Here is a 27,094-nt window from a genome sequence, read left to right as displayed (position 1 = left end):
CTTTCACTCCCATTTAGGACATGACAGGGCATTAAGTAGAGTTCCCTGTGCTATACAATATGTTCCCATCAGCTGTCTATTTTATACATAGTATGAGTAGTGTATATGTGTCAATCCCAATCTCCCAATTCCTCCCACCCCACCCCTTTCCCCCTTGGTATATATACATTTTTTTCTCTATGTCTGTATCTCTATTTCTGCTTGGCAAATAAGGTCATCTATAACATTTTTCTAGATTCTCCATATATGCATTAATATACGATATTTGTTTTTCTCTTTCTGACTTACTTCACTCTGTATGATACTCTCTAGGTCCACCCATGTCTCTAAAAATAACCCAATTTTGTTCCTTTTTATGGCTGAGTAATAGTCCACTCTACATATGTACCGTATCTTCTTTATCCATTCCTCTGTTGATGGACATTTAGGTTGCTTCCATGTCCTGGCTACTGTAAATAGTGCTGCTAAGAACATTGGGATGCATGTGTCTTTTTGAATTATGGTTTTCTCAGGGTATATGTCCAGTATTGGGATTGCTGGTTCATATGGTAGTTCTATTTATAGTTTTTTAAGGAACTTCCATACTGTTTTCCATAGTGGCTGTATCAATTTACATTCCCACCAACAGTAAGAGGGCTCACACCCTCTCCAGCATTTCTTGTTTTTAGATTTTTTGATGATGGCTATTCTGACCAGTGTGAGGTGATACTTCATTGTACTTTTGATTTGCATTTCTCTACTAATTAGTGATGTTGAGCATCTTTTCATGTACATCTTGACCATCTGTATGCCTTCTTTGGAGAAATGTCTATTTAGGTCTTCCACCCATTTTTTGATTGGGTTGTTTGTTTCTTTGATATTGAGCTGCCTGAGCTGCTTATATATTTTGGAGATTAATCCTTTGTCAGTTGCTTCATTTGCAAGTATTTTGTCCCATTCTGAGGGTTGTCTTTTCATCTTGTTTATGGTTTCCTTTGCTGTACAAGAGCTTTTAAGTTTAATTAGGTCCCATGTGTTTATTTTAATTTTTATTTTCATTACTGTAGGAGGTGGGTCAAAAAGATCCTGCTATGATTTATGTCAAAGAGTGTTCTGCCTATGTGTTCCTCTAAGAGTTTTATAGTGTCTGGCCTTACATTTAGGTCTCGAATCCATTTTGATTTTATTTTTGTGTATGGTGTTAGGAGTGTTCCAGTATCATTCTTCTACATGTAGCTGTCCAGTTTTCCCAGCACCACTTATTGAAGAGGCTGTCTTTTCCTCATTGTATATTTTTACCTCCTTTGTCATAGATTAGGTGACCAAAGGTGTGTGGGGTTATCTCTGGGTTTTCTATCCTGTTCCATTGATCTATATTTCTGTTTCTGTGCCACTACCATACTGTCTTGATTACTGTAGCTTTGTAGTATATTCTGAAGTCAGGGAGTCTGATTCACCAAGCTCTGTTTTTTTATCTCAAGATTGCTTTGGCTATTCGGGGTCTGTTGTGTTTCCATACAAATTGTAAAATTTTCTGTTCTAGTTCTGTGAAAAATGCCATTGGTAATTTGATAGGGATTGTATTGAATCTGTAGATTGCTTTGGGTAGTATAGTCGTTTCCACAAATTGATTCTTCCAATCTAAGAACATGGTATATCTCTCCATCTGTTTGTGTCATCTTTGATTTCTTTCATCAGTATCTTATAGTTTTTTGTGTACAGGTCTTTTTCCTCCTTAGGTAGGTTTATTCCTAAATATTTTGATATATTCTTTTTGTTGCAATGGTAAATGGGATTGTTTCCTTAATTTCTTTTTCTGATCTTTTGTTGTTAGTGTATAGGAATGAAAGAGATTTCTGTGTATTAATTTTGTATCCTGCAACTTTCCTAAATTCATTGATTAACTCTAGTAGTTTTCTGGTGGCATCTTTAGCAATTTTTATGTATAGGATTACATCATCTGCAAACAGTGAGAGTTTTACTCCTTCTTTTCCAATTTGAAGTCCTCTTATTTCTTTTTCTTCTCTACTGCTGTGGCTAGGACTTCCAAAACTATGTTGAATAAGAGTGGTGAGACAAATGGTGAGACACCCTTGTCTTTTTCCTGATGTTAGAGGAAATACTTTCAGTTTTTCACCATTGAGAATAATGTTTGCTGCGGGTTTGTCATATATGGCCTCTAATATATTGAGGTAGGTTCCCTCTATGCCCACTTTCTGGAGAGTTTTTATCATAAATTGGTGTTGAATTTTGTCCAAAGCTTTTTCTGCATCTACTGAGATCATATGGTTTTTATTCTTCAATTTGTTAATATGGTGTATCACATTGATTGATTTGCGTATATTGAAGAATCCTTCCAGTTCTGGGATAAACCCCACTTGATCATGGTGTATGATCTTTTAATGTGTTGTTAGATTCGGTTTGCCAGTATTTTGTTGAGGATTTTTGCATTTATGTTCATCAGTGATATTGGCCTGTAGTTTTATTTATTTGTGGTATCTTTGTCTGGTTTTGGTATCAGGGTGATGGTGTCCTCATAGAATGAGTTTGGCTATGTTTCATCCTCTGCAATTTTTTGGAAGAGTTTGAGAAGGATAGGTGTTTGTTAGCTCTTCTCTAAATGTTTGATGAATTGACCTGTGAAGCCATCTGGTCCTGGACTTTTGTTTGTTGGACGATTTTTAATCACAGTTTCAGTTTCATTACTTGTGATTGGTTTGTTCATATTTTCTATTTCTTCTTGGTTCAGTTTTGGAAGGTTGTACTTTTCTAAGAATTTGTCCTTTTCTTCCAGGTGGTCCATTATATTAGCATATTGTTGCTTGTAGTACTCTCTTATGATTTTATGTATTTCTGTGTTGTCAGTTGTAATTTCTTTTTCACTCCTAATTTTATTGATTTGAGTCCTCTTCTTTTTTTTCTTGATAAGTCTGGCTAAAGGTTTATCAATTTTGTTTATCTTCTCAAAGAACTAGCTTTTAGTCTTATTGATCTTTGCTATTCTTTTCTTCATTTGTATTTCGTTTATTTCTGCTCTTATATTTATGATTTCTTTCCTTCTACTAACTTCGGGTTTTGTTTCTTCTTCCTTCTCTAGTTGCTTTAGGTGTAAGTTTAGGTTGTTTATTTGAGGTTTTTCTTGTTTCTTGAGGTAGGATTGTATTGTTATAAACTTCCTTCTTAGAACTGATTTTGCTGCATCCCATAGGTTTTGGGTCGTCGTGTTTTCATTGTCATTTTTTTCTAGGTATTTTTTGATTTCCCCTTTGATTTCTTCAGCAATCTCTTGGTTCTTTAGTAACGTGTTGTTTAGCCTCCATGTGTTTGTATTTTACAGTTATTTTCCTGTAATTGATTTATGATCTCCTAGCATTGTGGTTGGAAAATATTCTTGATATGATTTCAATTTTCTTAAATTTACCAAGGCTTTATTTGTGACCCAACATGTGATCTATCCTGGAGAATATTCCTGAGCACTTGAGAAGAAAGTGTAATCTTCCACTTTCAGGTGGAATGTCCTATGAATATCATTTAAGTCTATTTGGTCTCTTGTGTCATTTAAAGCTTGTGTTTCAGTCTGGATTATCTGTCCACTGGTGTAAGTGGGATGTTAAAATTCCTCACTATTATTGTGTTACTGTCAATTTCTCCTTTTATGGCTGTTAGCATTTGCCTTATGTATTGAGGTGTTCCTATATTGGGTGTATAGATATTTATAATTGTTATATCTTCTTCTTGGATTGATCACTTTACCATTATGTAGTGTCCTTCCTTGTCTCTTGTAATAGTCTTTATTTTAAAGTCCATCTTGTCTGATATGAGTATTGCTACTCCAGCTTTCTTTTGATTCCCATTTGCATGGAATATCTTTTTCCTTCCCCTCACTTTCAGTCTGTATGTGTCCCTAGGCCTGAAGTGGGTCTCTTGTAGACTGTGTATACATAGGTCTTGTTTTTGTATCCATTCAGTTAGTTGTGTCTTTTGGTTGGAACATTTAATCCATTTACATGTATGGTAATTATAGATATGTATGTTCCTATTACCATTTTCTTAATTGTTTTGCATGTGTTCTTGTAGGTCCTTTTTTATTTTCTTGTGTTTCTTGCCTAGAGAAGTTCCTTTAGCATTTGTTGTAAAGCTGATTTGGTGGTGCTGAATTCTCTTAGCTTTTGCTTAAAGCTTTTGATTTCTCTGTCGAATCTGAATGAGATCCTCTCTGGGTAGAGTAGTCTTGTTTGTAACTTTTGCCCTTTCATCACTTTAAATGCCTTGCCACTCCCTTCTGACCTGCAGAGTTTCTGCTGAAAAATTAGCTGATAACCTTATGGGGATTCCCTTGTAGGTTATTTGTTGCTTTCCCCTTGCTGCTTTTAACATTTTTTCTTTGTATTTAATTTTTGTTACTTTGATTAATATGTGTCTTGGCATGTTTCTCCTTGGGATTATCCTGTATGGAACTCTCTGTGCTTCCTGGACTTGATTGACTATTTTCTTTCCCATGTTAGGGAAGTTTTCAACTATAATCTCTTCAAATATTTTCTCAGGCCCTTTTCCTTTCTCTTCTTCTTCTGGGACCCCTATAATTTGAATGTTGGTGCATTCAATGTTTTCCAAGAGGTCTCTGAGACTGTCCTTATTCTTTTCATTCTTTTTCTTTATTCTGCTCCTTGGCAGTTATTTCTGCCATTCTGTCTTCCAGCTCACTTATTTGTCCTTCTGCCTCAGTTATTCTGCTGTTGATTTCCTCTAGTTTATTCTTCATTTCAGTTATTGTGTGGTTCCTCACTTATTGTTTGTTCTTTAGTTCTTCTAGGTCCTTTTTAATCTTCTTGATCCATGCCTCCATTCTATTTCCAAGATCTTGGATCATCTTTACTGTCATTACTCTGAATTCTTTTTCAGGTAGATTGCCTATTTCCCTATTTCCTCTTCATTTATATGGTCTTGTGGGATTTTATGTTCCTCCTTCATCTGCATCATACTTCTCTGTCATCTCATTTTGTCTAACCTACTGTTTTTATGTTCTTCTTTCCACAGGCTGCAGGGTCATAGTTCCTCTTGCTTCTGTTGTCTGCCCCCTGGTGAGTGAGGTTGGTCCAGGGGCTTGTGCAGGTTTCCTGGTGGGAAGGCCTGGTGCCTGCGCTATGGTGGGTAGAGTGAGTCTTTTCCCTCTGAAAGGCAGGTCCTCATCAGTTGGTGTGTCTTAGGGTGTCTGTGAGCTTAGTACGACTTTAGGCAGCCTGTCTACTGATGGGTGGGGCTGTGTTCCTGTCTTGCTGGTTGTTTGGAGTGAGGTGTCTAGCACTGGAGCCTGCAGGCAGTTTTGTGGGGCTTGGTCTTGGTGTTGATATGGATACCTCTAGGAGCACATACACCAATTTATATTCCCTGACCTGGGAATTCTCTGGTGGTCCAGCATCCTGGACCCTACGCTCCCACCCCAGAGGCCCAGGTCCGACACCTGGCTGGGGAACCAAGAGCCCACAAGCCACACAGTGTGACCTGAGAGAAAAGATAGAAAAGAAAAGGAAAGGAAAAAACATGAAAAGAAAACAGATGAACAAAACCCAAGACAAATAGCAAAAACAGCATCAAACAGCAGCAACAACAACACAGCATGCAAACACACACACACACACACACACACTCAGAAAAAAAGAGAAAAAATAAAAAAATAAAAGAAAATTAAAAAAACAAGGGAACAGACCAACAAACAAAAGAATTCTAATATGGGAACAGTCAATAAGGGCTAAACTAACAAAAACAAAGAATGAAAAATAAAACAAAACAGAAAGCAAACAGACAACATAAAAAGTGAAGAAAACATAAAATACACACATAAAAACAACGTAAAGAAGAAAAATAAAATAAAAAGCAGATAAGGAAGAAGAAAAACAAGGAAAAAACCGCAAAGAAACAAAAAGTAAATTAAAAATAGAGAAATAAAAAATTACATATATTGAAAAAAGATTGAAAAGAATAAATACCAAAAATAAAAGGCAAAAAATAAAAGTAACAATGCCAACAACTAAGCAACATAAAACAAACAAAATAAGAATAATAGTAAGAAGAATATTTTCCTGGGGCCTCCTCTGTCAGTGTCCTTGCTCCCACAGTGAGCCAGAGCCAATCCCGCCTCCCCAGGAAGCCCCCAATACCTCTAGGTAGGTCTCTGGACCTGCTGTGGGCACTGTGGAGCCAGCACAGACTCTGACCTGGCCCGATTCCCACGTGCACTTGTCCCCAGAGCCCAGTGCTGCCAAGGCAGTCTGGTCTCAAATGTTGAAACACTTGTTGTCTATTCAGGTATTCCAGAGATGCAGGATTTGTCCAGCCGATCTCAGGGATTTAATCCACAGCTTGTGCAGCTGCATGGAAAGATTTCTGTTCCTCTTCCTTAGTCGCACCACCCCTGGGGCTCAGCTTTGGTTTTGACCCTACCTCTGCGTGTGTGCTGCCCTCAGGCTCTTTTCCTTGCCCAGGTGGGAGGGAGCGAAAGCAGAGGCTGCTTGGGGCACACTTACTCACTCATGCTGGGGCCTGAGTACTGCGACCACAATTGGAGTGTCTGCAATTTGCCTGCGGCAGTGGGTCCAGCAGGTAGTTGGAAGAGACTGTGGCTCTGGTGAATGGGAGTGGTGGCGGCCCTGCCCCTCATGCACCTCTCAACAATGGTGACTCCCTTTCTAGGCAGACTAAGCTTCCTTTACAGGCATTCCCGGCCACGTGCCGCCTCATTCCCGTCCCCTCTGCTGTATCCACACAGCCCACAGTGTTCCTCTCCCTGGATCCTTTCCCCCAGCCCCATGCTTTAGAACTCAGCCCCCAGCAGCATCGGCAGTTTCTTGTCCCAGGCAGGGGTGCCCAGGCTGATTCCCAAGGAGGTTTTGGGATGGGTGGCACTCAGGTCCCCAGAGCCCACATGGGCAGAGGAGACCCTGATCAGAGGGGGGGGGAGTGGGCTTGCTCAGATGGGAGCTCCTCCCAGTGCCCACGGAGGCTGAAGAAGCAGGCGGTTGGGAAAAGGGGTTATAATGGCGGCTCTGCCCCTTGTGTGCCACTCAACACTGATGTCTTATTTTATGGTATCTCAGGCTTTTTCTGAGACTTTCCCAGTTGTGGGGCTTCTTACTCCTGTCCCTTCAGTCTGTATTTTCACAGCCAACAGCTGTGCCTTCCCTGGGTCCCTGCTCCAAAGCCTACTTTCCAGTGCCCAGCTCCTTTTCACAGCTGGCAACTCAATTCGGGAATGTGCAGAGCTGCAGTGTAGACCCTGCCTGCAGTTCTTACTTTGTCCTGCCTTCCACAGACCGTACTGCATTCTCCTTTGATCCCCATGAAGGTCCTTTTCTGTCCCAGCTGATTTTCCCACCATGAGTGAGTTTTTCTGAGTCTGGGGACCTCCACTCACCTTCAGCTTCCTGCTGGGGTTGCTGGTCCCTTTCCTGATTACTTTTATTTTTTCTTTCTTTCTTTCGTTTTTTTAGGTGTCCAAAGTCTTCCACTAACGTTCAGCAGGTGCTCTGTGGGAATTGTCCCATCCGTAGATGAATTCCTACTGTACCCATGAGGAGTGACTAATTCCGTGTCCTCCTATTCCACCATCTTGACTCCTCTCCTTTCCTCTTTTTTAGTGTAAGCACTTAGTATTATGAATTTTCGTCTTGACATTGCTTTAGCAGTATACCACATATTTTGATATGTTGTATTTTCATTTACTTTTATCATCGAAAAAAATTTCCTTTGAAACTTCCTCTTTGACCAATGGATTATTTAGCAGTATGTTGTTTGGTTTCCATGTGTTTGAAGATTTTCCTGTTATCTTTCTGTTATTGATTTCTAGTTAGATTGCATTGTGGTCAGAAAACATTCTGCATGATTTTGACTTTTAAAAAATGTTGATATTTGTTTTGTGGCCCAGGATATGGTCTGTTTTGGTTTATGTTCCATGGGCAATTGAAGAGAATGTGTATTTTGTTATGGTTGGGTGAAGTGTTCTATAAATGCCTATTATAACCTTTTGATTCATGGTGCTCGTGAGGTCTATATCCTTGCTGGTTTTCTGTCTAGTTGTTCTATCAATTGTTGAGAGAGGAGTGTTGAAGACTTCAACTGTAATTGTGGTTTTATCTCTCCTTTCAGTTATGTCATTATTTGCTTTACATATTTTGAAGATTTGTTGTTTGTTCATACACATTTAGGGTTGTTATATCTTCTTGATGGATTGAGCTTTTTATTGTTATGTGATATCCCTTTCTGTCTCTGGTTATTTTCCTTGATCTGAAGTTTACCTTATCCAATTTTAATATAGCCACTCCTGCTCTCTTTTGATTAATGTTTGCATGGTGTATCTTTTTCATCCTTTTACTTTCAACTTATCTATGTCATTGAATTTGAAGTGAGTTTCCTGTAGATAGGACGTAGTTAGGTAAGGTTTTTTTTGTTTGTTTTTTAATCCACTCTGTCAATCTTTGCCTTTTGATTGATACATGCAGATCATTTATATTTAAGGTAATATATGTTGGAGTTTAAGCATGCCATTTTATTGTCTGTTTTCTGTTTTTTCCTCTACTTTTTGTTCTTCTGTCTCTATTTTGTCTTCCTGTGGCTTAAACATTTTTTAAGGATTCCATCCTGATTTACTTATGGTGTTTTGGAAAGAAATGTTCTCCAAATATATAGTTTCTGTAGTTGCCCTAATTATTACAATATACATATATAGTGTATTACATTCTACTGTTATCAACATTTTACCCCTTCAAGTGAAGTATGGAAACCTCATTTCTATTAGGTCCCTTTATTTTTCCCACTTTCAAATATCATTGTCTTGAGTATCGAATGGTGTTATAATTTTAGTTTCAAGCATCAAATATGACTTCTAAAACTCATGTGGAGAGTCAACCATTATATACTATTATTTCTCCCTTCCATTGTCTTTTCTTCCTGATGCACCAAATTCCCTTTCTCTAGCATTTACTTTCTGTTTAAATAAATTCCTTTGGTCAGTCTTTAAGAGTCTGTCTGTTAGTGACAAATTCTTTAAAGTTTTCCTTCATCTGAGAAGGTCTTTATTTTTCCTTCATTTACAAAGGACAGTTTCACTGGATATGGGATTCTGGGTTGACAGTTCTTTTCTTTCAGCACTTGCAAAATGTGCCACTTTCTTCTGGCCTCCATAGTTTCAGATGATAATTTAATTTGGTGTTCCCCTATAGGTAAGGTGTTGTTTACTGCTTTCAACACTTTTTTCATCATTAGTCTTCAAACATTTAATTGTGATGTGTCTTTCTTTGCATTTATCCAGTTTGGGTTTCACTCAGCTTCTTGAATGTGTAGGTTTGTGTATTTTATCAAATTTGGGAAGTTGTTAGATATCATTTCTCTGAATACTGTTTCAGCCCTACCCTCTCTCTTTCTGAAACTCTGATGATACAAATGTTGGATCTTTTGTTACTGTTCCACAGGTCTCTGAGGCTCTGTTCATTCTTATTTATTTATTTTAGTCTATTTTCTCTGTGGTTCAGATTGTGTAAATTCTATCTGTCCTCAAGTTCACTGATTCTATCCTCTGTCATCTCCACTCTGTTACTGAGTTTACACAGTGAGTTTTTAAAATCGGTTATTGTATTTTTCAGTTCTACAATTTTCATTTGGCCCTTTTGTACAACTTCTATTTCTTTGGTAGGATTTTCTTTTTTCTTTTTTTCATTTGTTTCAAGATAATTTGTATTTATTTGCCCATTGACACACTTTTAAGATGGCTGCTTTTAAATCATCTTGATGTTGGTGTCAGTTGTCTTTTCTCATTGAAGTTGTGATTTTCCTGGTTCTTGGTATGACATGTGATTTCAAATTGTATCCCGGACATTTTGTCTGTTAGGTTAGGAGACTCTGGGCCCTATTTAAATCTTTTATTTTAGTAGGCAGTCACCTGTTTAGCTTTAGCACATTGGCCCTGGCCTACCAGGCATTGTAGGTCCATTGATAGTTTTTCAGAGCCTTTGTGGTACTACTTTGATCTGTTCTCAGCCAGAGAAGCCTATTTGTTCTTTGCCCTGAGACTCCCCAGGCTGAGTGCTTTTTGTGGTATAGAATCCCTCCCTTCCATGGCTTCTGGCCATCCTAGTGTCTTTGGGTGGTTGGGTGGGGGGGAGTCTTATGCCTGCTGGGGCAAAGATGCTTCCCAGGCTGAACTGCTTGTTGTGACTGAGTCCTTTCTGTTGTTGCCTGGCCACTCCAGTATCTCCCAGTGGGGGAGGGAAGTCTCAGGCCTGGCCACTTAGTGTGGCTCAACTCTCCCTCTTGCTGGTGGTGCCTGGCTTACCCAATGGTGTCAGAAGGACTCCCTCTGATCTGGGAGAGGAATGCACATATCTCTGCTGCCTTCTTTTGCTGGGTTGGAAAAGGCCGGGCCTGGCTCTCCTTCTTCTGTTGGCTGAGGGGATGTAAGATGTTCTGTTACTGTGTTTTTTTCCAGTCCTAGGGTTCTGAACCAATTCACCCATCTTTTAGGGTTCTCCTTTGGTTGTCCTTTGCATTGTTTTCAGGATATATAGATGTACTTAGAAGGAGCAGGGAGACACAAGTCTACATCATTTTGTTTGGACCAACTTTCAGCCCAAATATTTTTACATTTATCATAGGTTTCTGAATTATTTCTGATCCTGAATGATTCTCTTAGAGATATCTAGCTGAGACACAATAACTTAGCAAAGTTCGGATTGGTCCTCATACATAACTTGTATCTGCTTTATTATGGAAGAGGTATTATCATCATCCCTATTTTAAGGTGAAAGTGAAAAAAACGTGCCTGTGGTCAGAATGAGCTTCTAGCTGAATGTACCTAGAACATAGGGCTATTGTGAGCACTAAATGAAATAAAACTAATAATGCTCTGGTTGCCAGTGCATGCAGGCAACAGTGAGTGCCCAATGTTACTGCTCCCCTTCTTCTACACAGCCCAAATTTTCCCTTAGTTCTTTAAGGTCCCTGAGGACAGGAACAATCTATCTTTTTTTACCTTTATCCTGGGGTCTAGAATAGTACCTGGCAATAAAAATTAAACTGCCTGACTAGCATACATATCATTTGTAACATCTCTATCTCTCCCTAGCCATACTCTTTCCCTTTTCTTAATTTTCCTTGAACTCTTTGTGACTCAGTGAATTAGCTCATCTAAAGCTTTCCTCCCCCTCTGTTCATTTGCTGTAAGCTTCAAGCAGTAAGCTTCTCTGTGTTCATGTATTTTGATGATTCTCTGCTTCTCAGTCATCTCATTCTTGGGGCAAAGATATAAAATGTCTTTTTTCCTTCTGAAAATTTTAGGCAGTAACCATCAGTCCCTGTGACCTGGTAGAGACAGAGTATTTCTTTACAGCATCCATTTTACTGGCCCAGAGTAATGGGCCTGCCTCACAAGTACAGGTTTTTAGCTAATTTATTCACTACTCATAGCAGATCAAGAGGCTGTAAGAAGTTCTAAATTTAATTCCAAGTTACTGTAATCTAAAAATTAAACCTAGATGAATGAAAACAACTAGCATTTAAATCTTAATGTCTCCCAAACCCGCATCTTCTATTGTCATATAAAATCAAACTCCTGAAAACATATTTACTTTGCCTTAAGAAATTAAATAGGTTAGAAAAACACTTTGAACTATCTACAAATGCACATGCCCTCTGACATTGCAAAATGAGAACACACACTGTACAAATTAAGAAACAATATACATCTATTACCACCCTGTGCATATTTCTTTGGGACTTGGAAACAAAATTTTCCAAATTACACCTCAGAGCCTTCTGCCAATTCTACCACCTATCTGACATTATACAGAACTAAAGTTTACTTAGTTCCCCTTTTTTAAAATAATACAAATGAAGGATTTATACTCACAGGTGGCTTAGGAACAGAGTAGACTCATACTTGGGGTAGAAAGCACAGAACTCAAGAGTACTCTTCCTTTCAGCAGGAAACTTAGCTTATGAGATATCCTTGTAAACAGACTAGATATTAAAGAAGTTAACATTTTACCCAGCTTTATTATTCATTTTTTTCTTTGTATTGAAATAAACAGTTTGCAAAGACTTCCTCTCAAGTCATTAAAACATGACCAGGTAGGAAAAGATCAGTGAAACACTTACTACCATAATTTGGATTAAGATACATAATATTCTTATTTTCAAAGACAAAATATGCCATTGGTTCAAGGATACATTAGATCCTTTCAATTCGATGCCATGCCATGAAAAGTAGAAAAACACAAAGTGAGATAATTTATTGAATCCAATGTTTTTAGTAGATTAAGCCTCTTCTTTAAAAGCAAAAATCATCTTTGCATTTTGCTCAGAGCAAACCATTTTTTTCTGGACTAAGGTAGTATATTTTTTTGAATCTTCTTGAAATGGTGCTTAAACTTACACAGAGTGAACTTCCATGAACTTTGAGAAGGCAAAGATGCAGCAGTCATGGGAAATGAGAATATTTGATAAGTTTACACAACTTCATAAGTACTGATGTCTTGTAATATCTGGATCCAGACATCTTGGAATGTCTGGACGTGTCTGGAATCAACTGGATACTCTGGTCAGAATGGTTCAAATTTAGACAAGAAAATCTCATACAATCAATTAAACTGAGTTGATGGTTCTCTGATATGAGAATATAGACTTAATATGTATCTGATTCTAGGAGCGCAGTGTAAATATAGTATCTAAGGAAAATGAAGACTTTGTGTCTGAAGCATAACTTGTTTGGTAAACAGTAAGATTAGAAAACTATAAAAGAAAAAAACCTCTTTTTCTAGAGAGACTGACCATGGCCTATGACTAAAAGCTCAAAGTTCCAATTCAACATTAATTACATTTTATGAAATTTCCAATGTTAAGCAGAAATTGGGCTCATTAGCTAAAACGAGTCTACAAAGGGCAATATTGCTCTGGTGGGACTGTTAACTCTGAAGAATGGTGTTTTATTTAATAGACAAAATGGACTTCATACATATCCATTATCAGTGCCTTTAAAACCAAACAACTTTAAAATTTAGCAGCAGTTTCTGCAAGTACAAAAATACACATTTATTACATAACATATGGTAGTAAAATTTGTCAAGATATATTATACAAACTCAAAAGCATTTTAGATAAAGCATTGGTCTAATATATTATAGATTGACAGAGTATAATAAAATGACATGTAGTCTGTCTTCAAATCATACAATATAATACTTTACAGCAATATTAACTATTCACATTAAATGTTACAGGAGTATCTAAGGGAACACAGAGAGTAGGAATGGTTATTGAAGAACCTCAGCATCTATTTTCTTCCATGCTTCAAACTGAGTGGATGATTTCCTATCCATCAATATGAAAGCAAAGAGGATAGAACTATTATTTTGTTAAGTAGAGAAGCAATTTCTTCTGGAAAGACACTCCAAGCCGTAAGAGCTTCATTCACATCTTGTGGTTCTGCAGTAGTATGCCCTAAGGGTGAGGGGAATCCCTGTTGCCTTTATATATTATACCACAAAATATGCCTATGGACACTTAGGAGTCTAAATATAGGAGTGGTTAGTTATAAGGTAAAATCTACTTCACATCTGTGACTGAGATGGCCAGTGTCATAAAGGAGCTCTTTGGAGAGGGTTCTAAAAGTTAATTATAATGCTTAGGACAAACAGGGCCATGTCCCCTAGAGGTAGGTAGCACCTATAGCTAATACTGAAAGGACTTCTTCTATCTTACAGAAAACATTATTGTTTTTTCTATAACTGAAAAATGCAACCTTTAGGACAACAGTGAAAGAACATTTTGACATGAAAGTTTCTGGGTGGCTGAGAAAAATAATTTGGAATAAGCAAGTTTGTGGGAGGAAGGTCCATCTGATACTGAACTAAAGAAACCAAATGGGCTCTAAGCAACTTCTTGTAAGTAAGTATTTAAAATGAAGGAAGATGCACATCCATTTCTGATTCTACCCCTTCACACTGGCTGACAAGACCAAAGAATCCATGGAAATAATCCAGGAGAGGTACTGGTATAAACTTTAAGGCAAGAGAGAGGAGAAATGTCCATGGATATGAAATAAACCAATGGGTATAAACCATGAATCATTTGGGACAAATAATATGTAAAAACTTCTGGATGTAAGAAAATCCAAAGCCGATGACTGTCTGAAAGAAGGCCTGACAGCCACTCTTATGGTTCCTCTATTCTGTGACTCTTTATAACCTGCCAACCTCAAAACTGTTCTCAACTGCCAAGTGACAATCAGAAAAGGGATGATTTACCAGTAATTTTTTCTGGCTGACTAATCTAAGAGGCAAGGAGCAGAAAAACATTTCAGCAAAGAGGAGCCATGCTTTGATCACATGTTGGCAATAGCAATCGTGTAATAGAGAAAGGACTGCTGTGGCAGTTTTTTCCTCCACACTAAGACAGCAAACACAGTCAGAAGGTCACCTTGTAATAGGAAAAATGCATTTCTGGAGAACGTTTCTAGCTCAGGCACCTTGCAAGGACACTGAAATGAGCAACCATCTTCTTCTTTCTCCTCATAGTTCTGTGTCCTGGAACCTCTGCGGAGCAATGAAATACTAATGGAAAAACACAACCAACACAACCAAACAAAACAAACAAACAAAAAACTATTATATCATGGTACTCATGGCTTTTGAATCACTGCAGTTTTCTTCCTCTCTAGCTGCATCAATGGGCTAACTAACACCTGAAATGATGTTGTGAGGGCATGTGACTGACTATAAGACGTCACAGAAATGGCCACTGGTTCAGATTTGGGGAAAAGTTTCAAATAATTTCCTTTATTCTTGTTTTCCTTCTGTAGCTTTGATTAGTGGCATTTTTCTTGCCTCCTTATTAAACACATTCCATGGAATGTGGATGGTTTCTCTGCACCCTTCCCTCTCTCTCTACAGTTCCTATTCTTCACTTTTGACATCCTGGCTTTCTCAGGTTACTAATTTCATCATACATGGCATGTTTACTCTACAGAAGATGCTTTCTCTAGCCCTCTGCTTGTAGCTCTTAAAACGCATGACAGGACCAAACCATGCTCTAATAAGGAAAAGCCTCCCAAACACTTAGGTGACAAAATTTTTGAGTCTAAACTTTTTGCCAAATAGTCTCAATAAAGAGAATTCTTTTGTTGTCCTAAGTATTAGCAATGATTATCCTTATGCTACCCATCCCAGGTATTTTACACAAAGAGGTCATAATAATTATTATCTTTATATCATGATTAGCCCAGTTTCTGTTCTTGTAGACATCAGATTCTTATTGTGGTTAAATGTCTTTGGTCAAATGTCTGTCCTCAACATCACAAACCACTGTAGGCCCTGAGTCTGGGCTGCACACATGACCCACAGTCAAAGAGCTGGGTGAGGATCTTCCGTGAGGCAGAGTACCAGGAGAACACTGCCCACTAATCTCTCCTTCCTCGGGTGACTTCATACAAAGCCCGAGTCTGTCTTCCACTAGGCTGACTGGAGAGCTACAGTGTTTCTCTGAGTCCTGGCTGGGGTAAGAACTATACCAGTGGGCTGTTTGCACAGCTCCAAGCCCTTCAGCCGCCCTTTGGGGCATGTCTTTCTGTCTCTCATCCAGTGCGTTGGCTTCTGAAACACCAGAAGCATGTGGAGGAGGCTCCGTGTGTCCTTTTACAGAACCTATTTTATTTTCCTCTGGTCTGGGTGCCCTTGCCTTCTTTTTGAGGGACCAGTTTTTCAAACTGGCTACTCCATTTCTCAACCATGTGCTGGGGTGAAGAGTTACAGAATGCATTTGTGAATGCCACTCTACACTGTCCTTTTTTGTATAAGCTAGGCGGCCGCTGGCCTGCCCTGATGAGGGACCAGGAATTCCAGAAATGAGGCTGGAACTGCTAAAGTCAGAAGAAAGCTCTTCCTGTTTTCTTTGAGCCTGAAAAGTGCAATCTATTGGAGAGGAAGTTTCAGTGGGTGTAAACACGGAGTGTTCAGAAATCTGAGAAAAAGCACTGTCTTGGGAGCTCACTGATGAGCCAGATGGAGAAGTGCCTGGGGAGGACAAGCTGGAATAGCTAGTCCTAGAGCAAATGTTTAATCTTGGGGGTAAAACCTTATCAGTGTTTTGGTTTGTGGCACTAGTCTTGCCCACCTCAATCCCCATGACCAAACTCTGATTAATAAGCTTTTGCCCCTCCATTTGCAAAGACTTGTGCCGCTTGAGATAATCTTCCTCTCCATGCAAGAGACTGGCTTCATAGCTGACTTTATGTTGTTTCTTTGAATGAATCCCCCTGAGATAGGTCAGTTTGCAGTGTTGGTCATCAATGTTGGGCTCTGAGCATCGCCGGTGCCTCCTTGAACTCTTGAGGGCATCTGTTGTGTGTGGTGGGGAGTATCCAGACGTATCTGTATCAAAGGTCTGGTTCCTGGGATGATCACATGAGGACATGTGACTATAAGATGCCATGGAAATAGCTACTGGCTTGGATTTAGGAAAAAGTTTTACATGATTTCCTTCATTATCAGACAAGCTTTTCTTCTTAACATTTTTATTAGTGGCATTTTTCTTGATATCAGTGCCTATGACTAAACTCTTTTTAAAACATGTCTTACCCTCTTCCTGGAGGGGTTGATTCTGATTCAGATGGCTCTCATCTTTTTTTGAGAGAATTGCATCACAGCTGGACTTGCGTAGCTTTTTCTGATAAAACTCCCTGAGATAGGAAAGCTTTGAATCCAGATAGTCATAGCTGGGCTCTGAGCAGCGCCGGTGTCGCCTCAAGCTTTTTGGAGCATCTGCTGCAGTTGTGGACAGGTGGCTGGGCGTGCTCATGCCAGAGGGGGCCCTGGCGTGATCCTGCAGGGGGTCCTTTGTGTACACTGCAATGTTCACTGGCTTGGATTCAAGAGGCTGCTCCATTTGAACGTCTTCATCTTTAGAATGGTCTAAGTCAAAGTCGCTCAGGGTTAAAAGACCTTCTACCTCAGGCTGGTCGAGGTCGTAGTCACTGAGGGTTAACACGGAGTCCATGCTTCTGCTACCCTGACCAAGTTTCTTTACCAAGTCACTACACGGGGCGTCAACATCCTCATTCAGCTCATTCTCCAAGCTGTCATAGGAGGAGTCATTCAGTTGGAAGCAAGAGATATCTGTTGAAAAAGCGAATCATGATTATTGTTTTTACTTACCCAACTGTGATGATGTTTAGCTTAATGCTGTTTTCATGCAGATTGTTCAAATTCCTACTCTAAAGAAAGAAAGGCTCTTTCACAATCTTCCCAGTTGTAAGTGCAGAATTAAAAATAAACTGTTGGGGTATACTAGATTTACCTCAGTTCCTGAAGAAATGGGCTTTCCTTAAGTAAGATTTCCTCAAAGCAATGAGGAGATACCAAGGAACAGTTAAAAATATAAAGGAATTAATGCCAGATATACCCAGGTTCTGAATAAGACTCTTGTCTTTTAAATGGATTAGCTGGTGGATATACATAATTAACTCTAGTCTCAGAGATACCATTTACTAACCCTATCAATTTCTATTTGACAAAGTTTTTTTTTTACTATCCTTTATTTAATCTTTAATACAACCATCACAGTTAGATATTATGGTTATCCATATTTATAAACGAAGATAATGATTTTCAGTGGCATAGAATAATTGGCCAAAGGTAACATAACTAGTAATTGGTGGTACAGCAATTCATAATCTGGAACGCTGAATGTCTTTACCCCTAACACACCCTGGCCTGCCCCATGATGTTAGTTGTTTTTAAAGTGCTTTTGCAGTGCACTAGAATTCTGAGAAGTCTCAGGGACCTCTAGGAGGAAGGTGAGGAGTAAAAAAACCAGGGCTGCCTCTACTGCCTCTGGGCCTTCTACTACAGTTTCAACCACAGCGGCTGTGTTATTCATATTGGAGTTCCCTGTAAAGTTTTATTTAAAGAAAGGTTAAAAACATCATACCATATAACGCTGCCACTAACAACTTCTTGGAGTTTGGGACCTTGTCTTATACATTTCTTAACCCTACCACAGTGTTAACATACCCTGACCTATTAGCAGGCCTTCTAAGGAAGGAGCAGAAGTCCTAGGCCCACTAACCCAGGTGAGAGGCCCCCTTCACCTGAGCTGCTGTGGGCTCCAGGATAACCACTGTCCCAGCTGATCTTCACAGATGTGTGTCTGTTTCCCACAAAAAACAATCCAATTATTCACAATACCTGAGGCATTCTCTCTAGTATCACATCTCACTGAAACCTCTCCCAAGAGGGAAGTGATTTCTTCTCCAAATATCCGACAGCAATTTTCAATCAGAAATTGTATAAGAAGAGAAACCTGCACAAAAAAGGGACAAAAATGAACTGCTACTTCTCATATAGCATGTCTATAGATCACATTTCATATATGAATCCTGATTCTAAAAAAAATGCAAAAGAAACCTGAGAAAAATTCATGCCTGCTTTAAAAGTATACAATACAGTTTCCTCTAAAAAACTATGATGCTTTCAAGAGTAGTCTGAGTATAGAAATTAACTTTAATCAGTGGACTAAAGTTATTATTTGTTATTATGTGTGGCCTTGGCTTAATGCTAACATTTTTATGCCAATAGTTCTGTCTTTAAAATTAGAGTAATTTTAAGTATTCTCTATAGGGCATTTGGGGTGAAGAAATATACCTTCTCATTAAAATTCATGAAGCATCATTAGATGAACACTTATAAAATGCATTTCTTATGTAAAAGGCAGGTGTCATAAGCGTGGGAAGTGGGTAGGTATCCTCTGTGGATTTATTGTGAAGGAGAGAGACAGCTGGAGAGAAAACTTGCATTTTGCCTGACTAGTCTCTTCCTATGCATTTCCTTCCCTTAGGCTCCCTAACTGGAGGTGCATGGGGGAAGAGGTAAGATTTTACTAGGGAGCTTTGTGCCTCCATGGGATATACCGGAACCTTTACATAGTTTTCTTGCCCCAATAGCTGAGGCAAAGGAGCAGGCAGAATGCTGGGAGCAAGGGGAACCGATACCCCCACCCCTGTACTAACCACCAGGCCCTACACGAGTGTGATTTCAAGTAACTACTGTATGAACTATGTTTTATCAACACCTCCATTTTTTAGATGAGGAAACTGTGGATCAATGTAACTAATTTTGCCCAAGATTGTACATCTGGCAAGTGGTAGGGCAGAGAATCCAACCCTGACCTGTCAAATTCCAAAGTCCTTATTTCTTTTTAAAATCATATCAACTGCTTTCTTATCACTCTATGGTTTAAGTCAGTCAGTCATAGTTGGTTTTCCTCCTGAAAGGGAAAAGGGAAGTAATCCAACTGCTATCACTTTATTTGCTTAAGAAATCACCTTTCTACAGTCTACCAGGATAGGATAAAACACTCAAGGAACTCAAATTTATAAGGGTATGTACTGAAATTATTTAAGAAAATATCTTTCAGAATTAATACCCTGAATGTTAGGTTCAAAATGGGGACTTGGTCCCTCACAGCATAAAAATGAAAAACTTCATTACCTTTTTTGTAAATTCGTTTTCTAGTTCTGGGCTGGAGGAAGTAGGAGGCCAAAGAATGCTTGGAGCGATGCACACTGCTAAATTAAATGCAGTCATCTGATTGGATGAGGAATGTTGCTCAATGTTGTATAATACCCCAAAAAGATACCTTAGGAGAATAACATTGGCTCTTGGAAGCTGGTCTAATAGCCTAAAGACAGAAAAATGCACTCTTTAAGCAAACATTTCATAGAAAACTTGTATAGCCAGGCAGCCCTTGCTTTTCACAGTTCAGATGTACAGGAAAGTGCGTTAACATGGTACATGCAAAGTGAGGACTACCTGTACATAGGAGAGAAAGTGAGCACTGGAGATTTATTTATTTATTTTGTACACTGCCTTCACAATCCAATGAAAATGTGAAAGAATGCAGAAAAATGGTTCATAGAAAAATGCTGCCTGAAATATTTACCTGAAACTGGTGCAATGTGTCTTATGCAAATCCTGTAATATTCCAGAATATTCTCAACCAAAACCCCAAAAAACTTTCTGATGAAATTAAACAGTTATATTTAATATGCTCCTTTACTTCCAAGTAGCAACACAAGGATTCTGTCTCTTGGTAAAAACCCAAACTTCAGCTACAAAGACTCCCAGGTCCATTCTGAGAGCTTATGCTCTGCTCCAACAGCTTCCAAGGTCAGTTTTGTCCCACATCTCTTCATCTCACTGGTATTACTTTCACACATAAGTCAAGCTTACGATAGTATTTTTCCTACTGTTCCTATTTTGTCATTGATAAGGGATTTTAAATGATCATTCACTAAAAATGATTTTTACTACCATACAGAAAACATATGTTGATAGTCATGGTTGTTGCTTTTTTCCAACAAGAATCTGTAACCTGGGGTTACATTGGGTAATCTGACTCCTGTTGCATAAATAGCAGAGAGGTGTTTCTTCAGCACTATGGACTGACAAAGAGTACAGTTTTGTAGGGACAAATTATGAAAGATACTGAAATGGACCAAAAGATTACTGAATGTATTCAGTGGAAAGTAAGGCACTGTCTATCATACTCTAGGGCAGTGGTCCCCAACCTTTTTGGCACCAGGGACTGGTTTCATGGAAGACAATTTTTCCAGGGACAGTGGGGTGGGGGGGCTGGTTCAGGCGGTAATGCAAGCGATGGGGAGTGATGGGGAGCGGCAGATGAAGCTTTGCTCGCTCACCCACCGCTCACTCACCTCCTGCTGTGCAGCCCAGTTCCTAACAGGCTGCAGACTGGTACTGGTCCACGGCCCAGGGGTTGGGGACCCATGCTCTAGGGTATCTGATTCTATGGGGGCCCTAAACCTTTGAGTTATTTTACAACTCTGAAAATTGTAGATTACTGACAGCAATGCACTTAACACTTGTCTGTAGACTGGAAAATTCTGTCTGGTGGAGAGATAAATGGTTTATTTGTACACACACCCCCGTGCCCCAGTAGTAAAAGTCAGTTTTGCATCTACGTGTAAATTCATTTCAGCATTTCTGATTTAACTATGTAAGCTGTGGTATTGATAGTTTGAAATCTCCTTTGAACTGGCAGTAATATCTTACTAGTTCTCTCATTAATTAATGTTTTAAATAAAATCTTTCATGTGTTCATTTTGTATTTGTATGAAAGCCATAAGTCTACCCTCTTTAAAAAAAAATCGCCCATTTAACAGTCTGTAGAATATAAAGTTTTAGACAATGAGCAACAAAATACAGAATCTGAGGTTCACTCCCTCTGAATGGTTTCCACCAAACCTTAATGGAAGCAGAGATAGAATTTTGTTACATGGCTTTGATTCTGGTGTCTTCAACAGTTATACTATTTTCTTCTACTGATAAAAAGTGTCTATCAGTAGCAGTGTGTAGATAATAATTTGTATTTGAAAGCTGCTCAAGAAAAACCTGTACTAAACAAGCATAGGCAAATAAATGATATTGGGATTCTTGGGTTTTCACAGAACTGGAAGTATTGCTTCTCTTATAATGCAGGAAATATTCAGGAATCAGGGTGGCGAGTCCTGCCAGCAACTTACCTTTGCATGAGTATAGGCAATGTATTCTTTGCATGAATACAGACAATATACTTTTCCCTCTGTAGTATTCCCACATACACTTCTCCATATGTCTCTTTCATAGCACTGATTATACTACACTGTTATTCTTTGTTTTATCTATTCTATCTATTCGACTAGACTTAGTTCCTTGAGGGGAAGGAATTTTCTCTATATGAATTCAGTTGCTAAGTGAAGTATATAAGGAATTGTCTGGTTAGTTAAATATTTACCAAAACTAAGATCATAAATTGTAGATTGGGTCTACTGTGTTAGCTATTGGTCTAATGGGTTTCAGCTCCTATCAGATTCAGATATACAGAAGGTGTACAATGGTCGAGTATTCTATGTTAATAAGGTTAGGGAAAAAAACAATAACAATGACAGTAGCTAGCATAAATCTATTTTTAAACTGGTCCTCATGGATTTGACTTTGATAGTCATATTACATTAATAGACAAGCTTATAAAATATAAGTTTTCTAAAAAGTATTTTTGATAAATGACCAAATTAGAATAATTACCTTTGAACTGCATTTATTTTCTCTTCATCATTTCCTTGATCCATTACACAGACCCAATGATCATAGAGATCTGACGAAAAAATACTTCCTGGAATATTTCGTAGAAAATCCTTATATAGAGGGAAAAATAAATATTTTAAATTGTTATTCTCATGTTAATTATGTATTAGAGAAATTACAAAGAAGACACATTATTGGAAAGTACAGTTAAGTTGTCCCTTCTTTGGAATACGCAGAGCTCTGTGCCAACCCTTCAATGATGAGCACACATAGAAATGCATGCTTTGATATTTTTCTAACAAAAACCAGAGGGAAATTGGATTCTGGACTATAGTGGTAAAGATAATGGACAACCTGTTTGGGATGAAACCTCCTGTGTGTGTACATTTTAGCAAATTAGTATAACATGGCAGGGTCTGGCAAACCATCCTAAATCCTTTTTATTTCACTAGTTAAAAGAAATGCATGAAGATATTTGTGAGATTCATAATGTGGTAATCAGTCATCCAATCATTCTATACATATTTATTCATATGTGCCAGGCACTGTTTAAGGTGCTAGGGATAGAGTAGTAAATAAAACCAAGTCCCTGTTATTTTATAACTTTATATTCCAGTGGCATTGATGAATAATTCCATCCAGAGGTACTTAGAGTTTCTCCTTATATTCCCCATAGAAGGGCTCTCATGTATCATGGGGAGAAAGCACTCCAGGCTATGGCTGGGCTCTGGGAGCCTAGGACAGCATCCCATGCCTAATGTACATTAAATAATATGTCCCTGGTACATTATCCTTTCTGGCCTTTGAGAGCCTTTTATGCTGAGACCACTGGCAGGGCTAGGTGTGGTGAAACCAGACTACGACACAAGTAGGATATATATCAACGGAGTTTGTTGTTTGACATATGTTAATAAAAAGCTTAAAAATGAACTAATTTTGGTCCTGGTCCTATGTTCCTTTCTGATCTAGGCCAACTCTCTCTGCTGCTTTTGGCATGGTTCTAACGAGCCAAGCTTGCAAAGTCTGATCTCCACCTTAGTAAACTTCAGGCAGACAAAACTCAATTTCATGTCTAAGCACTGTACCCATGGTTGACTATCCTCTTGCAAGTTCCTGCCTACAACATGGAGATAGGTGAAAGTCTGCAACTGAATAATTTTAATCCTTGCTGGAAAATCAAATCAGCAACTTCATCTATGTGCTTTAAAACGGCAATGCACAACTTGTTACTTATATGTCATGTTTTTATTACTAAGATGGAAGCTGTGATACCTAAGTGTTGCAGTTAGCTAATTAGGTGAGCATGTCCCCCACTAGCTTATTAGCTCCTTCAGGGCAGGGTCAGACCCTCACCTTCTACATCATACACCTTAATGCCAAGCACAGTCCCCAACATAGTCGAGGTCATTACTGAACTGTTGCTATTTGTCATATGGTCAAATATTAGTGAAGGACAAGGGAAGGTCAACTAACTATAACTGAGATTCTAAAATAATTTTTATAAACCTCTTTGTAGTCATGTTACCTATTATCAAACATTTGTTTTAGAGTAGTTAACAAGTAGGAAGATGACTGATACAAAGTCTTTCTCTGTTCTATTATATTTTTCGGTAGAAATGTACCTGGATACTTGTGATTCAGATGTGTCATCACAAAAGTTACCTCTTTCTTTTGGGTAAAGCTACCGAATTTTCATAATTTCAGACTAATTTTAGTTGCTGCACCTACTTTAAAAGTCAGAGTCAGAAGAGCCAAAATCTGTTATTTCAAACTGGGGCAGTGACAATGGCTCTCTTTTTAAATCTCAGTGGAAAAAATACTTATCATCTGTTTTGAAGAAAAACATCATTAAATCTTAAAACCTACACTTGAAAGATAATAACTTGTAACATCTCAATGAACTCTCCACAGCTGGAATAACAAGTTACGAAATAACAACCACGTTCGGTCTGAGAAAGGATGTGAGAGCTGGTTCTGAATTGCAATCACCAACTCTTAGCACTCAACGGAAAGCCTCCTCCCCTCCAAAACCAGAACCCAGGCCATCAGCAGAATGCCCATATTAATTTGAGATGAGATTCCTAGGATTAAAAATGAACTTTTCCTCAAAGGTCTGATGGATCAAAATTACAATATCTCAAGCAATTTTCTTCCAATTATAGTTTGAAGGTTAAGCTTATATTTAAACAAAACCAGTATAAGCAAAAAATTAGAGGAAAACTTAAGTATCACTTCCAAATAGTCTTAAAAACAAGAAACAAAACAAAACAAAAGCTCAAAAACTTTCGGCAAAAAGTTTCCCTTTCCTGCAACCACTTGGAAGAAATGAGAGTAAAACACAGTTATATGATTATGAAACTTTAATTAGTTGGAATCCATCTAACCAGACTTTCCAATCATTTGGATTACTTTCTGTCTTTTGTTTATTCTTCTATAAGTACAATTTCTTCAATCTGAAATACAGTTTAACTCTTCTAGAACCATACTTCTTTGTAATAGCCTCAACCATGTAGTACAAAGTTTTAAGAAGCATAGTGCTGTGATGAATAGCATAGTAAGGAAAATTTTCTAAAACATAGGCTTTAACTTCTTAAATTAAGAGATGGGAGAAAGCGTAATTATATGATAAAAAAAAAGAAAAATTCATCATGCATATATCTGCATGTATGACATGTATGTGGCTAAGCACACCATACATACTTTTATTGTACTCCAGTATTGAAGAGTAATCACAAATCCTGTGTAAAATACATTAGATGAACCTAGCTCCAATTCTCCAGTTCTTTTGAGTGACACTTTATTATGAAAGTCCATGGCAGGGGTTGTTTAAGAGCAGACATGGCCCTTTTACCAAGAGACATCTGATTGTTCATTAAGTCATAAAGTATGATTCTGTAAGCAACTGACCAGCAGTAGGGATATGCAAGAGTCTTCTTCACCATGTTTTCCTTAATTTGGTTTTTATGCTCCAGGCCCTGGGATGCAGGCTGGGGCACTGTCTCCACCCCTAGCTCTGGTGCATTCCAACCCTGCTGGGAGATGGGAGCCTGATGCTGGTCTGCAGAAGCTATTGCTGAGGTCAAAAGCTCTGCTAAAAGCTGGTTTTGACTCTAGGTTTTCCAAAAATGTGAGGCATTTTCAAGAATGTGAGGAGGAAAACATTTTAGAAGTCTAACTCAACTGTGGATGTGAGTTAAGTAACCACAGGGGTGGGTTCTAGGTTTTTTTGCCATAAGTAAGCTTATCTGCCACAAGCATTTTTGCTGCAAAAACTTTTACCAAATAATGAATTGGCTGTAAGGCAATTCTACCATAAAAGGTAAAATAACAAAAAATAAATGAGGGACATTAAAAAGGATATAATGAAACATGAGAATAACAAAATTAAAGATTTTATTGTGAAATGCAAAATATTTGAACACATTTAAAATGTGTGTAGATTCATGGCAATACTGCACAATTAACTGACATTATTTTGTGGGTTGTACTTAAGAACTTGTCTTCCAAGTCTTTCGTTCATAGTATTTTATACATTTTTTTTGCTTGTTGATTTGTCTCTTGTTCAGCATCACACTTTTTCTTTTTTGCTAAAATTTCTTCCTTCATTAAGAGAGGCACCAGGTTTCAAATACTAGGTACTAGGATGCATATTTGTGCCTGAGTGTTTGTGAAAGCCTTCCACACCATTGTATGTTTTTGGCATACTGTCATTTGTCCATTGATAAATGTTCCAAAGTTCTAGGGGAAATGTGGGTTCATGCTATGCCTTCAAGGCCCTTGGCCTACTTCACCTCCAATGTAGTGTGTTTCAAAATATGAAACCAACTCTTGGGACCAATCATCATCATCTGTCATGATTTTTATATTGTGTATGTCAAAACAAACTGTCAACCAGTTATTTTATTTTTTATGGCAAAGTTGACCTGTGGCCAATTAGTTATGTGGCAAAAATATTTGCAGCAAAGAAGCTTACTGTGAAATACCAGACACACATGGGATGAAGGGTGAGAAACTTTAAGAATGCCAAATGTGGTAAGGATTTCATAAAAGAAGGACTGGATGTTGGAGTCATTCCTACTCCAACTTTACTTTTAAAAGGCATTAGGGGGTGACTGTTTAAATGAATGGAATTTTCAGTGGTCTCAGTGAGCAATTTTTTCTTTCAGTTGTTAGGCAAATGTTTGTTTACTCTGGTAAACTCTGTTTCAAAGTTTAATAAAAGTTTACTTTGGAAAATTTTGCCTTTATTAGGAAGATAGTGAGATTGTGAGAAAGTCATCAGGATGTTTACTTTGGTAAATATGCTGTGTGTTATGATTATTTTTAATTTTTATTTAATTTAATTTTTTTGCATGGGATTGGCAGATGTGAAGATGAGGAGAGTGATGTGGGATGAAAAAATTTTAAAAAGCCTATCTGACATGCCACATCATTAGCAGTGGCTTTTAAAGGCCAATGTGACTTTGTGAAGTGTTATTTAACACTTTTTAAGATTCTAATTCTATTATGGTCCTTTGCAGATGGGGATAATGTTATAATGAGAGAAACCAGTTGTCTTTCTCCAGAGCTATGCTGTGGGGTGGATGAAGGGAGAACTTCCCCTACCTTTAAGACAGATGCTATCACGAAAATAGATTCACAGTCTAGTTGTACTTCAGCTCCAGAATTCAGTTTCTCTTTCAGCTCTCTGCAGGATTTCACATTGGCCGACTGTCTGAAGATGCCTTTTGTGAGGGGTCCTTTTTGGTTAAGAAAGAAAAGCATATCCTATGGGGAAGCAAGGGAAAAAAAATCAAAATGGCACTTCATGCATAACAAGCAAGGGAACATATATTTGCCCTCTCCAGCTGCCAGAGGCTAGGGTATAACAGGGGGAAGCCCTGAAGGATTGGGGCTAGATGGCCTCCTAGAGATTTAAAGTCAATTTGTTTTTTGCTATCTCTAAATCTCTTTCTCCTATTTATTCTTGCTATATTCAACATCTAAAACAC

General features: G+C 38.2%; 1 protein-coding gene across 3 annotated transcripts in view; it reads right to left on the bottom strand.

The window, feature by feature from the left end:
* Window positions 1–2,857: 2,857 nt before the first annotated feature.
* Window positions 2,858–27,094, bottom strand: part of ARHGAP20 (Rho GTPase activating protein 20) — a 149,042-nt gene continuing 124,805 nt past the window's right edge. For all 3 annotated transcript variants that reach the window (XM_082343447.1, XM_082343448.1, XM_082343449.1), the window contains 5 exons: window positions 26,709–26,870; window positions 22,104–22,213; window positions 19,509–19,698; window positions 18,207–18,321; window positions 2,858–17,135 (listed from right to left, as the gene is read on the bottom strand). In XM_082343447.1, coding sequence (XP_082199573.1) covers window positions 15,283–17,135; window positions 18,207–18,321; window positions 19,509–19,698; window positions 22,104–22,213; window positions 26,709–26,870 — 2,430 coding nt within the window. In that variant the 3' untranslated portion in view covers window positions 2,858–15,282. The remainder of the gene's footprint in view (window positions 17,136–18,206; window positions 18,322–19,508; window positions 19,699–22,103; window positions 22,214–26,708; window positions 26,871–27,094) is intronic.

Source organism: Balaenoptera borealis, assembly GCF_965194805.1.
Source record: "Balaenoptera borealis genome assembly, chromosome: 11".
Taxonomy (NCBI): domain Eukaryota; kingdom Metazoa; phylum Chordata; class Mammalia; order Artiodactyla; family Balaenopteridae; genus Balaenoptera; species Balaenoptera borealis.
The sequence above is the reverse complement of the archived record's forward strand: the minus strand, read 5'-3'. Positions and strand labels throughout refer to the sequence as shown.